This window comes from Haemaphysalis longicornis, unplaced genomic scaffold, assembly GCF_048455015.1.
Source record: "Haemaphysalis longicornis isolate Haplotype H1 unplaced genomic scaffold, Haemaphysalis longicornis Haplotype H1 scaffold_3, whole genome shotgun sequence".
NCBI lineage: Eukaryota > Metazoa > Arthropoda > Arachnida > Ixodida > Ixodidae > Haemaphysalis > Haemaphysalis longicornis.
In genome coordinates, this window is record NW_027526335.1 from 5,899,964 (window position 1) to 5,913,300 (window position 13,337).

The 13,337-nt window shown below is 48.6% G+C and overlaps 1 protein-coding gene across 3 annotated transcripts in view; it reads right to left on the bottom strand.

Moving 5' to 3' along the window:
- Nucleotides 1-824: 824 nt before the first annotated feature.
- The window catches only part of Jupiter (microtubule-associated protein Jupiter), a 62,269-nt gene continuing 49,756 nt past the window's right edge, over nucleotides 825-13,337 (bottom strand). For 2 of the 3 annotated variants that reach the window (XM_077702216.1, XM_077702217.1), the window contains exons 2-4: nucleotides 7,921-8,273; nucleotides 5,533-5,595; nucleotides 825-1,928 (exon numbers count right to left, since the gene is read on the bottom strand). In XM_077702216.1, coding sequence (XP_077558342.1) covers nucleotides 1,831-1,928; nucleotides 5,533-5,595; nucleotides 7,921-8,273 — 514 coding nt within the window. In that variant the 3' untranslated portion in view covers nucleotides 825-1,830. The remainder of the gene's footprint in view (nucleotides 1,929-5,532; nucleotides 5,596-7,920; nucleotides 8,274-13,337) is intronic. The other variant, XM_077702218.1, reaches the window with a different exon arrangement.

The window sequence follows — 13,337 nt, forward strand, 5'->3', positions numbered from 1 at the left end:
GACAGTGGATATGCTTTTAAAGGGGCTCTGTGTACAGCACGTCAAGGGGATTCATGTGGTTTATGAAGGTATTTATCATGAGGCCCCAGGGCTTTTTTTTTATTCACGAATCTTTTATTGCCCCTTAAAGATGTTTTTCAAGCAATTCACCTGTGTGTAGTAGTGAGGGCAACTCCACAGGGGATCGGTGTGTAGCGCTCCACGGGCGTTCGTGTGGGGTCTTGTGGAGGGAGGTATTTAATAAAAAGCTTTTGGGCCTTCCTAATTTGGTGTGAGACTGCCCACGCCTGAAAAAATATAATCGAAACTGCGCCTGCTGAATGCTGTTATGTACCCCTTTTAAAGTAAGAATCACATTTTACCGCGCGGAAGGGGGTGGGGGAGCCGACACCAGGAGATTGCAACATAAAATAGTTTAATGCTACTGCAAAAGTATTTCAGTTCTTGTCCTGTGCGTGTGTGTGTGTGAGATAGAGAGAGAGAAATCGTGTGTGCGTGCGTGCGCGCGTGCACGTGTGTTTCCGTAGTTTTTCTTGTTTCTTTACAAACGCTTTTCAAAGATTATTGCTTTTTGTTTGCCTAATTTCTAAAACGGCTATCTCTCATTATGTACCGCATCCGCTGTACGCTTTTACTTACCGTGTCCGGCGATTATACGTAACGAAAAGAAAAACAAGAACAAAAGACGCCCATGCCCCGTGCCGGCGATATATTTTTATTATCATTGAAGAGCACTGCCACGTTGCGTTATAGGTCGCCCGGAAAAGGGGACAGTCGAGCTCGGAGTTTCACCGTAGAGTGGACCTCGGGAGGTTCGTATAAGATGTGGCTTTCAATACTTTATTAAAAATACTGCGAGATACAGATCGTAGTACAGCACATACTCTTATTCGGCGTCATCTCGAGAGCAGAGCGCAGCAAAATAAAGAAGAAACTGGGAGGGATTTGCGATACAGGTCGGAGTATATGGTAGGAACGCCCTGGGTCCCACAGCATCGACGCGGTCGCGCGAATGGCAGGAACCTCGTAGTGCATAGAAGCGTGATAGATGAAGTCTTAAGACTGCGCGGCGTCGCTCGTTCTCTCCTAGTACAGCAGCTCTACATGCCTACTTGAAACGACTAACACTACAGCTTTGGACGGGACTCGAAGAAAGCACGTATTTCCCGTCAAGAAGTGCAAAAAGAAAGCGCGTTGTAACTCCTTACCACATCGCCGCGAACACACAATCACTACCACTCCACTTTATATGTACACAAAATAGAGTTTTTCCCCCCTTTGTCAACCGCTTTCTCTGAAACTTCGTTCCTGGCGCTAGTTTATGCGCCAGTGTTTGGGCTTTGACAGTTCGCGAACGAACGCGATTTGGATTATCTATCTTATTTTACCATTCAGTTTGAAACATCCCTTCGTCCCGCGAACCAAAAGGCGGCGCTGCAGGGCGTTATGTGCGTACGTACATGCTCAATGAACTTTCAGTGAATGTTTTTCCTAGAGCAAAACACACAGAAAGCGTGCCTTGTCGTTTCCTCGGACTGCAGCTTCCTCCGGCTCCGCCCCTTACTTGTCGTAAACATTTTAAGGCTTCCTCTGTCGCTAAAGGACGTAATAAGCTTTGATCCCCTAACGAGAGGCGCTGTCCAGCGGTCGATTCGCGCCAATTGCGCCCCAAGGACGGCAACACAGAGTACAGGCTGAAGCTACGGCATACTGACGCCGTCTGCAGAGAGCACACCTCCCCGCCCCCTTGTGTATCCGTCGTGCCCCCAGCGCCGAGAAGAGAGGAAGGCAGAGAGAAGCGCGTCGGTCGGTCGAGTGTCATGGTCGCGCTCAGAAGCCTCCCGACGGCCTGCCCCCGGGAGCGTACTGTGCGTGGCCATTGGGCGGCGAGTCCAAGGGCGAGGTGGAGCCGTTGCTGCTGTAACCGTCTGCAATGTAGAAGAGGGAAAACAAGCACGGGTTAGGTCATTTGGCCAAAAACGGGTCAGGTTCAACACTTATAAACCTAATTATTACGAGCGAAAAGTTGCCTTTGCTGGAGATTTCGCAGCCTGCCGTCTGGCTATATCTACAGGGTAACACAATTCAGCCTGTCGCTAGCGCTGAGGAGCACGCGCAGACAGACCGGTCGGCACGTCATCGATGGCGAGACTGGGCGACCAAGCGCCGGCGAAGCAGCCGTTAAACCCTCGCCTAGTCCCGTGGTTCTGCAGTGAGCTCAGCTGCGACGCCTCTCAGCAGCGGATCACGTGGCGTGGCGTCACGCCTGCCACACCTGCGCTCCGAGGGCTGAAGGTCATTGCGACGCGTTGAATGACCTTGCGAGACATGGTGTAGTAGAGCTTTCGCGCTGATAGAACAGCGTCACGCGCGCTAAGCGGTATTTGTAAAGGCAAAGTGCACTACGAGTAAGTTCATTCTACCAGGTCATTCTACAAGAGTGGACCATGCATTGCTCAAAGAAGACCTAAGACCTCTTCACAGTGCCCATGAAGGACTCACTCCCAAGAGGCTTACACTTCCTTCTCTGTACTTATTTTCATCCTGCCCTTGCTAATGCACGTCACGGTTCCTCCTTCCTTCCCTACATTAAAACTGTTACTACTACTGCTACTACTACTACGAGATGTTGCCGGGAAATGTCATCGCGTTTGGCATAAATTTTAACAACTGGTGCTTCTTTCTCTGCTTCTAAAATAGCTTGCATTACAACAATTTCCTTTCCATAAATTACCTTCTTAAACCCAACTTCGTCTTCTCCAGCACAAGAACAATTTTGAATGAATGCAACCATAGTTGAGGTTGCGGTCATGCAGACGCAGGCAAGCACTATTCTTTCATGAAATTCGCGCAGAAGCGGGGGGTAATTAAAAACATTATTTCGTGGCTGAGAAAGTATGTAGGCGACACCTGTTGTCTTCTAGAACTTTTCAATCGTTGCATAGAACTATGTACAACACTACCCAATAAGCTACGGCTAGTCAAGGGAGCCAAGCTGCGGGTGACAGCATAACACGGTTATCAAGTAGCCGGGTGGGCAGAAAAAAAAACTGTTTTTGTGCGTGCGTAAACGGCTGCGTAGACTGGGTAAATGCCATAGGTCGTCATGGCAGCGTTGTCATTTTTTTGTGGGGAGTTGAAGGGCAATCAATGTGGGAAAGTTGAAAACAAAAATTATCCCAAGCCGCTTCATGTGTCACACATGTAGCGGCTTGTGCTAATTTTTGTTTTCAACTTTCAGTTGATCACTGCGTCTCCAAACAGTGTTTGGAGATGCAGTGATCAACACCATCCCTTCCAAACAACACGTAAGCATTTTTTTTTGTGGGCTCAACGAGGGAACCTGTATGCCCGTACGTAATTCTTGATGCGTCTCACTTTCGCCGCTTGCGAAACTGTCCTCAATAAAAGGCGCTGGGGCCTTCATAGTTTGGTATTAGACTCGTCAAACTGCCCCTGGAAAAGTGCCTTCGCAGCAACGCATATGTGTGTACAGTCGTGAAGTCGACTTTGAATGTGAACATATTATAACTTTCCGTAGGGCTGTGTGGGGTCTTACGCACGTTTTTGATAAAATGACCCCTGGCTTTTCTACTTGGATGTCAGACCTCTTATATTGCACTCGGAAAAATGTATCCCCAGCAACGCTGTCACGTATAGAAGTGAAGGCGTATTTGAAGGGGCTTACTCTACAGCAGGGCGGCTGACGCCTTTATCCGACAATCCCCAGTAGCGATTTTCTGCTTTTTTTTCTGTTATTACGTTTACACTGGCCGCGCCTACCATTAAGGCCACAGCTACCGCTTGGTATAGCCCGCTGTCTGAACATAAACGTTGACAACATGGCACGCCCACCCCCACATGCACGCATGCAGCTGAACATCGAACCTGGGGATGATTGCCGCCATTATTTTGGGGTGCGGGGGTGTTTCGCAAATAAAAAGAAAACCACAAACCATTATCAAAGCCTACCGCAAACAAAAATACAAATAGAACTATATTTGGACGCTGTGCCCTAAATTGCATACACGGCAACAAGTTCTTGTTCTCCGGATGTCCTGTAGCTCCTTACCGGACTCATCAAGCTTTGCCTTACCTCATAATCGAGCATAAAGTAGGTGATATCATTGTTATGTGAAACAACGTAGGTGTTGGGCACAGTATTTTTAAAACTTTGTGGTGGGGAGTTCGTGCATACGCGATTTATCTGTTTTTCTTGTATGTGTGCATGTGTGGGCGTTGATTTGCACTGCACAGTGAGAATAGCCTAGCTTAAAGTTGAAGGTGCTAAGCGTCGCCGGCAACCAGCAGTGTTTTGCATCATAAAAATAAAAACATGAACAGCAGCCACGAAGCTGCGTGCGCTGCGAGGCGTTAACGCGAGGCTTCCCCGGTGAGAGTGTGTCAGACCTCCGTGTCTGCGGTCTGGTCGTCATCGAATCACTGCCTGCTACGCACGATGCAGCTCGAGCCGGAATGACGATCGAGAGTCAGGATTCACTGTGAACCAGATCGATAATTAGGCTTCACTGCGCAAAACACAATGTGGTAAAGCCGGCTTAGAAAGGCCAGGCTTATACCAATCTCCTATAAGTCGACATAACAACTAACTGCGTTCGGATTAGTTGTAGTTTCGCTCCCTTCAGCGTGCATGTTTCCGGCGGAGAGAGAGAAAAGCCTATTTTTATCCAGGAAAGCAGAGAGGTCGTCTGGCACGTTGCGACACTATGTGGGGAAGCCAGCTTACAAAAACCAAGCTTGCCCCGGTCTTTTTAAAGTCTGCTTCACTTCTAAACACGAATGCATTGCCGGAAAGACATTTCTCCAGGGGCAATATATTTCCCCTGGTATTAAAATATGAAGACCCTAAAACCTTACCGGTGGAAGCTTGTTCTTTGTAAGCTGACTTCCCCACAATACGTTTGTACGCGCGAACGCCATAAAATCCGCATCCTAGTTATGGACAGTATCGTTGCAAAAAACAAAGCGGCCCATGAATATAGTATCACGCGCCATTATTTTGTATAACATATTTTAGTCCTTCAATTAACTGTATTTCCATGTCCTTCGTACGGCTACGTTTCTAAGATGTCTGAAAACTGTGTCAATTGTGTGAAATTCAGGTTTTTACTACACAGGTGACACGAAGACTGTCTAGGCAGTGCAAAAATACCGTAACATAAATTGATCTGCGCCATATTATTTCGCATGCACAACGGTGTACATTGCATCTGTTTAAACCCTAATTCTGCCGCCATGTATGAAGGTCCGTTGTCTTACGCCCCTCGCAGTCATGCTGGCATGGTGTGTACAAAGCCTTGATTGATGATTGATTTCTACCAGGGGAATCATAACACGCCCTAAAAGCGGCGTGAAAACGATGCCAGTCGAACACACTGGGAAATCGAAACCGAAACTGACTGTTCAGGATCTGTGCACAGGAGGCGGGACATTTCACCACCACCGCAAGTGCGCGCCCTCACTGCGCATGCTACGCCCGCGCCCCGTCGTTATCGAGCAATCGCTACTTACTCATGCCGCCGTGGCCATTCTGCTTGACATTGTACACATCGCCTGTGATCGGGTTGCGGGACACTGCAAGGAAGCGTGCAAGACTCGTTGCAGCCAGGCCAGCTTGAAAAAGCACAGCATGCAGGCGAGGTGTTTTCTGTTTTTTCATCGGATCCAGAATTTCTCATTCAGAAGTGGCCGAGTCCAGTTATGTGTATGGTGTTCTTTCTTGTGCGTTCACTGGGTAGCGTGTGGACAGCAGGAAAGGCCGTAACGGTAACTGTTGTCGGCTAAACTGACGGATATATGTATCAACTATTCAAGTAACCGCTTTCTACCACTGGTACCAGTGATGGTAATGAATGAAATCTAAAATCTGAAGTCTGAATGAAAGATTGGAATGAAGCCAATGATGGGAATAAATGGGAACGGTGCTAATATTGGGGAACGCGGACAAGCCCTGTTAGTTCACTGTCAAGTTGATAAACCCAATTTTTTTTACTTTTGTGTCTCGTTCGTAAACTATGAAAGCCCCGGCGGGTGCAGCCCACACGGGGATGCGTGAGCGGGCACACGCTATGGACGCGCATCGATGATTGAGCAAAATAAATCGCATTAATGTGCGATCACAACCTGCTGTATTAAGCGTGTAGCTTGTTTATTAGGCGACATTTTCGGAAAACTAGGCTGACATTGTTTCGATGATTGAGCAAGATACATCGCATTAATGTGCGATCACAACCTGCTGTATTAAGCGTTTAGCTTGTTTATTAGGCGACATTTTCAGAAAACTAGGCTGACTTTGTTTCTAAGTCTGATCATCTAAACAATACACTTCTGTCTACCAGAATAAACAGCATTTCTTTCTCTTTCTAGTTAAATTTCCCGGACACTTCAACAAACCGCGCAAATTGCGGTTGCCTATTTCGGCCCTCCATATTTCGGCTCATTGTTTGATACAGTAGTGCCTGGAGGCACTAGAGGCCTACAGCGACGATTTCCTGGAGGCAGTGGGCACAGCATTCGTAATTATGATGTGTATGCAGCAAGGTGCTTCCTGCGTCGGTGTGGGGTTTACTGGAGGATTTGTGCTGTTGTTATTGTTGTTGTGTTTTTGTTGTCGCTGTTGAAATGCAGTTTCGTCAGGCAGGTAGCGAAACAGAAAGTTATCGCAACGTGAAAGCAGAGCGAAATGCACTGGTTACACCAGAGTGGAAAAGTAAATTCCAAAAGAACACGAAGTGAAGCAGTAACGCAGCAAACAAAACAGAGAAAAAATTCAAAGAATATTGTCAGAGCGCAAAGACACACATACATGAAAATTAGCAATTAGCAAGGTAACTCAATCGGTCGCTCTCAGGGCCGCGTGCGTGGTCGGAATCGATTGAAAACAGTGCGAGCGGCTCCTAACATTTGCAGAGACTTTCCCAGCCTGCTTTGAAACGACGGCGGGAAAAATTACCGCAGCCTTTTGTTACTCCTCGGCTATTGTAACATACAAACTCGTACTCCACTGCCATGGCAGGCGTACGGCTTTGTTGACAACACAGGGGTCGACCTGTATGCGAGCCCGAAAACTGTACTTGGGCCAAAGCTTCCCGCGCTGCCTGAATCGAATCGATTCCAACCGCGCGGTGGCAAAAGAACGCGGCTTTCTGCGCCTTCATGCGCCGTGCTTTGTGCGCCGCGCATAAGCTTGTGACATGCAGCGCCGCGCCAGAGGAATCGTCCCAGCTTGGGGAAGAAGATACGGGCAGCAGTCCCTATAGTGGCAGTAACACAATTGCTTTTAAATAAATTACTTTTTTTTCTTGGCACAAAGGCTTCTTTCAACATTCTACAACAGCTGCAAAACCATCTCCCTGAGTGAGACGTGAAGCTTGCTTCTCCCCACTCCGTCGTCATGGCGTGTAACGGGAGACTAGCGGGCCCAGCTCAAGCGCGAATACTCCTACTTGTCATGCGCGCGACGCACAACTTCCACTCTATTTTCTTCGGCCTGGTCTTAACAAAAAAGTATGCAGGAAAGATAGTCACCCCTTAATTGTTCTACAGATCAGGTACATTACAGCAGGGAATTTTAAATGACGTACTGTAAGGACACTGCGCCTCACTACGGGCTAAGAGGGAAGAAGGAGGGGAAGGGTTTTGTCTTCAAGCCAGCGATGGGAATTTTTAAGGGCGCCATTTTGACGTACAGTTCTGCTTCTAGCTTGCCTCATGGTACTTTAGCGCTAGTCCTTTAATTCGGTGATTGTGACACAAATACGCTGGTTATACTCAGAGACAAAGCAGCACCTTGTCGTCGCTAGCCCTACGGGGGGTGTCCTCTCCGCTACTGCAAGCGAACCCTGCCTACCACCCACCGGCGTCCCCAGGATGAGCGCACGATGAAGAGAGCCTACTCACCGAACTTCTTGGAGGCCGATGCCGGCGCGGGGGCCTGTGGCGCAGGCGAGTCGAGCTCGCTGAAGATGTTGGACTTCATGCGGTCGACGATGCGCCTGGGCGTGCCCAGGTCTTCGGCGCCGAAGAGGCGCTCCTGGCTGTTGTCGCTCATGCGGCGCCGCGTGGGCGTGCTGGCGCCGCTGGAGGGCGTTGTGGGCACCAGGTCGTCCTCGGAGGGCGTGAAGATGGACGACTGCTGGTAGTTCTTCACCTTGCGCGGCGTGCCCGGGTCCACTCCGGCGCCCGGCTGCTGCGGCTGTGGGGAGCGCACGCCGAAGATGTCGCTGTCGTCGCCGCCGGGAGGCTTGATCACCCTGCGCCACGGAAGCGAGAAGACATGAGCAAAGCTCCGAATGCATCCTTCGTGCTAGCTTTTATTTATTCACATATTGGACCACATATCGTCACATACCTGGCCCCGTGTTTTCATTGAGTGGAACACGTACAAACATACGGTAATGCGTAGTTTAGTATTCACGACATGATAAATCTCATTAGCTCGGCTGTACACTTCGTCGCAATAGTATAGGGCGGGGAATCCTCATATATCTTTTCTAGGTATGCTGACTTTTCTAAATTCGAAAGAAGGCTCCATGTTTTCTGTTTTTTTTTTAAACCAAAGAAGAAGCCACGCAATTCCGGAGATTGCGAACAAACTCATTTCCGCATGCCGCACAGCTGTCCAATATACACCCCTACGCTCTTCAGCTACGACTGCAACTTCTGCTCTGGGACGCCCAACACCCTGTACCACATGGTGTGGGAGTGTAAAGGCGTCACGGAACCATAGGTCGGCGTACTCACTTGTGAGTACACTCATTTGTACTCATTTGTACTCAAACTCACGAGTGAGTACGATGATGAGTGATCACACACCCAGAAAAAAACAGTGAGTATGATGACGAGTGAGTACAGGGGTAAGTCCACTACTCATGAGTAAAGTACTCATGAGTACACTACTCATGAGTATGAGTACTCATGAGTACAGTATTCATGAGTATGAGTACTCATGAGTACAGTATTCATGAGTATGAGTACTCATGAGTTTGAGTACTAATGAATATCAGTACTCATGAGTACACAGTACTCATGAGTACACAGCACTCATGAGTACACAGCACTCGTGAGTACACAGCCCTCATGAGTACAATACTCGTGATTACTGTTTTTGCGAGTGCTTGCACTCTTGAGTATATGCACTCCTGAGTACAGTAGTGCAAACAAGAAAACGGACGACAAAAGCTGCCACCCGAAGACACACAGAAAAACGCAGTTTACGGCCACGGCTGCACCGACAACCCCCGAGCTCCCCTGAGCCCGACCCGGCCTGAGAACAAGAGGAGACGCCAGACGCAACGCGAGTGCTTACGTTCCGTTTCGCTTTCTCACATGTACTTGCCTTCGCGCAGTAAGTCGCTCAACGGCAGTGCACCGCGTCAGACGTTTTCTTCCTCTATCCTGATTTATATGTAACCTATGTTTTTTTAATCAATTAAACAATTTATTTTTTCTACTTAGTCTTTCATTCGAGCTACGACCTAGCTAACAGTGCAGATAAGTTGATTATTCGTAATACAAATTGAGTACTCATGAGTACAGATTGAGTACTCATGAGTGCAGAATGAGTAGTACTCATGAGTGAAAAATGAGTAGTATTCATGAGTAGTACTCACGAGCAGTAGTACTCATTGAGTACTCATGAGTACAGATTGAGTATTCATGAGTACAGAGTGAGTACTCATGAGTACAGATTGAGTACGAATACTCGTGAGGACAAATGAGTTTGAGTACAAGTGAGAACGATTACAAATGAGTATTTGATGAGTGAGTACGAGTGATTTTGTAAACAGACGAAGTTTTTGAGTCTGAGTTTGATTGAGTACAGCGTGAATGAAAAAAATTGTGATTGAGTTTGAGTGAGTTCTTTCTGTTTTGCCGACCTATGCACGGAACTACCAGAAGTCATCGCACCGACACTGGAGCAGTGGGAGGTCCTGCTGACAAGCGATGTCCTGGAAAACCAGCGCGGCCTGGTGACAGGCCATCCGAGCTGCAGCATCCCATGACAACCCGGACTAGGGACGCCACTCACCATGGATGACCAACAACCATCCCCCGCTCCTTTCTTCCCATTCAATTGGAGCAATAAACGTTTTTTTTTTTCCTCTTCCTCCAAATAGGTAGATAGATGTAACTTTATTACATCCTCCACATAAAGCCAAGGCTCACAAGCGCCTATATAGATGTGTTATTTGAAAATAACAGCGTAGAAGTCATTGCCATGTTTATTTTTACGGCGGGTGCCTGACCACGCTGCGTACAGTAAAAAAAAAAAAAAATACGGCGTGCCTTACAAAATTAAAAAAGAACATCGTCAAAAAAATTTCGCACTTCATAAATGAATAGAACGTGTCTAACCAAAAACGACGCTCAGTTTACACAAAATTCCAAAGTCTGACTAAATATAAAAGTTAGCCGCAAGCAACCATTTAAGTTGCTAGTCACAGCTGCTTTAATTGTCTGCTTTTCAGACGAACTACCTTTCAAAAATACACGTACACGAACTACCTTTCAAAAATACACGTAGGCGCTTTGGCATCTTGTGGTTTTCTGTCATCGATCGGAAGTGTGATAGCCGACGTACGAAAAGCAAGCCTCGAAATACGCAAAGCCTGTCGTCAGCGTTGGTACTACTATGGAGATAGCCTCACGCTACCCACATGCTGCTACCATTTATATCTGGCAGCACATCACAGAGGTTCCATACCTCGCTGTTCACTCATCGTTTATGTCACACAGTGGGCTTTGTAGTCGGCGACAGTGAAGACACTTCGCGCTGTGCAGACAATGGGTTGTGCCATTGTGCCCAACGCCACGAAGAACGTCCCACTAAGCGACTCGGCTGATGAGCGACACAGAAAGCGCCTGAAATAGTAACTACAAAATAACCCTCGCAGTTACGCAACTCGGCAGTATACAAAGACGGGGCCACCTCTGGAAAGGAAACTCCCACGGCGCCCCATTCACGAGATTGTCGCGGTCCGAACGACGAGCCCTCCCCCGCGTTGATTAAATAGCGATGCTGCTGAGACACGCCGCCTGCAGCTCACAGAAAGCTGACGCGACCAAGACGACGCCTCCATTGTCGTGCTCGTCTTCGCTCATCTCCGGGATTCACCCAGTGTTTGTACGAAGAAAAGCGCCCTGCGGGGCACCATGTCGGGTGGGCCGGACGGCAGGGACCCTCTGAATAGCGGGCCCGGTGATACGTCACCGGAAGAGGGTGAGAATGGGCTTCCGGTGCCTCTGTATGATGCCTATTGTCCTCCTCAGCCGAAACAGGCGGGCGTGTCACTTCGAGAAACAAGAAAAAAAAAAAAAAGAGCTGGAGAGAGACCTCCCAAGCCACGTGGCCTTCGTCTTCAAAACATTATATATATATATATATATATATATATATATATATATATATATATATATATATATATATATATATATATATATATATAAACACGCGCATGACTTAGGAGATAGCAGTGTGCGGGGTCCTTGAAGCGTGCACCCTCTCCGTCGCAATTCAAAGCAGTAATTACAAGCCGCCTTTGTCTCGGCCGACCGCTTTCTCCCCGCAGGCACTCTGCGTTCAAAGAGTTCTTGAGCCAAAGTAGTGCCGCTTCTGCTTTCGCTCGCCCGTGCTCGCGTGTCGCATACCCGTTGTCCTTAGGTCTCCTCCGGTGATGTATGCGTTACGCATACGGACGCGCGTTCCACCATTCGGCGTCATGCACTCAGTGATTGAGTTGTAGCTCAACGCGGGGCTAGGACATCTAAATTCGGAATGGAAGATGACTTAGTTTGCACCCAAATGAATGCGACGTGATTTTTTTAAATTTTTAATATGATATGTCTGATTGCTCTGAACAAAATGTATTTGCTTACGCAAGTCCGTTTCCACAGCTAGGTTGTCGTGCAGCAGGCAGTGCAGCTGCGAACAGGAGATGCGGTAAAATTGCCGTGTTTCTTTTTCACTCAGTAAGGATTGCGAGAAGGACTGCACCAAGCAGACACAATTCTCCGAAAGATGCGTTCCATACTGAGACATATATAACGTAACCCAGTTTCATTAGTAATTTTTTTTACCCGTATGAATAACTCCACCGCTCTTTTTCTAAGCCCGCGGTTCTTCTTTTTGATGGCCCAACAGCGAATGGCAATTCGGATTTCCCTGCGGCCCAGTTGATTCGATCTAGAAAGGGGGACAGGCAGCGCGTGTAGCATTACTGTCACCAAGCCCCCTCGCGCGGTTGACTCATGTGCGCTGTTGTGCAATGCCCTCCCGGCGGGTTGCCATAGGATCGGATGTAGGTGGTCAGAAGGGGGAGGTCCCGCTAGGAAAGAGCCCCCACAGGCGGCCGGGCTGCGCACGGGGTCCATCATTATACGTGAGCCAACCTGGCTTCCGGGGGATCATGTGAGTCAGGGGCTGCCTGGTTGAGCCTGACTTAGGGCCGGCTGTTCGCTTTGGCTCGATTATTATAGGCCTAGCGAGGCTGTCCCCTGTTGCGCGCTGCGAAGGGAGAGGGGATGCCGTTGGAACACCCTGCGTTGCCTGCTTTTTTCCGAGAAGGGACGGCGGCCACTGCGCTACAGGTGGTGCCGCAAGGGCGGCCCAGCGGCACAGCGCTATTTTTTTGTTTTTGACGCTCTTTCTTTTCGCCTCTTTCTCGCTTCCTCGATTCCTTTCTTGCCATTTTCCGCCTGCTGTGGCGCCAAATTTACGAGCTTGCGCCGCTGACCGTGCCACCTCGCGGCCACAAGAAAGCGCCGGCTTCTTTTGGCCCCTAGCTGCTTTGTTTTTGTTCGTATAGTCCTTTCGACCGCCGTGTGTGCTATATCGTGGATGCCTTTGCGCGCTCACGTTCTCCACCGTATTGGATTAGCGTTCTCCTTACTTTTTGTGTAGGTATTTAGTCTTTACTCGCATTATTTTCAAGCTGCTTAAAAAGAGCACGCAGAGAGATGGCGCGGGACGGTGCCATGGTAAGCACGAGTATATACATCCACTGTCTTTCGCAACAGGCTGGGCATTTTCTGTCGCTCCAAGAAGGGCAGAGGAAAAACCGGAAGATGAGTTATTTCGCCCGGGAAGTCGGCTGGCGCGCACGCACGCAACCGACAGCAACACCGCGAGCCTCGCTGATAAAGACTTCCAAGAAGATGCGGTCACCGCTTCCGCTGTGCCGAATGAGTTACAGCACCAGCTCCCGCGACTCCAGAACGGAGCATGAAGCGAGGCATCCACTTACGAGCTTACGACCAACTGGAGGTTGCACAAGCGCCGTCCTATTTACACATTTCTTCGACTCGGGGCACAGACA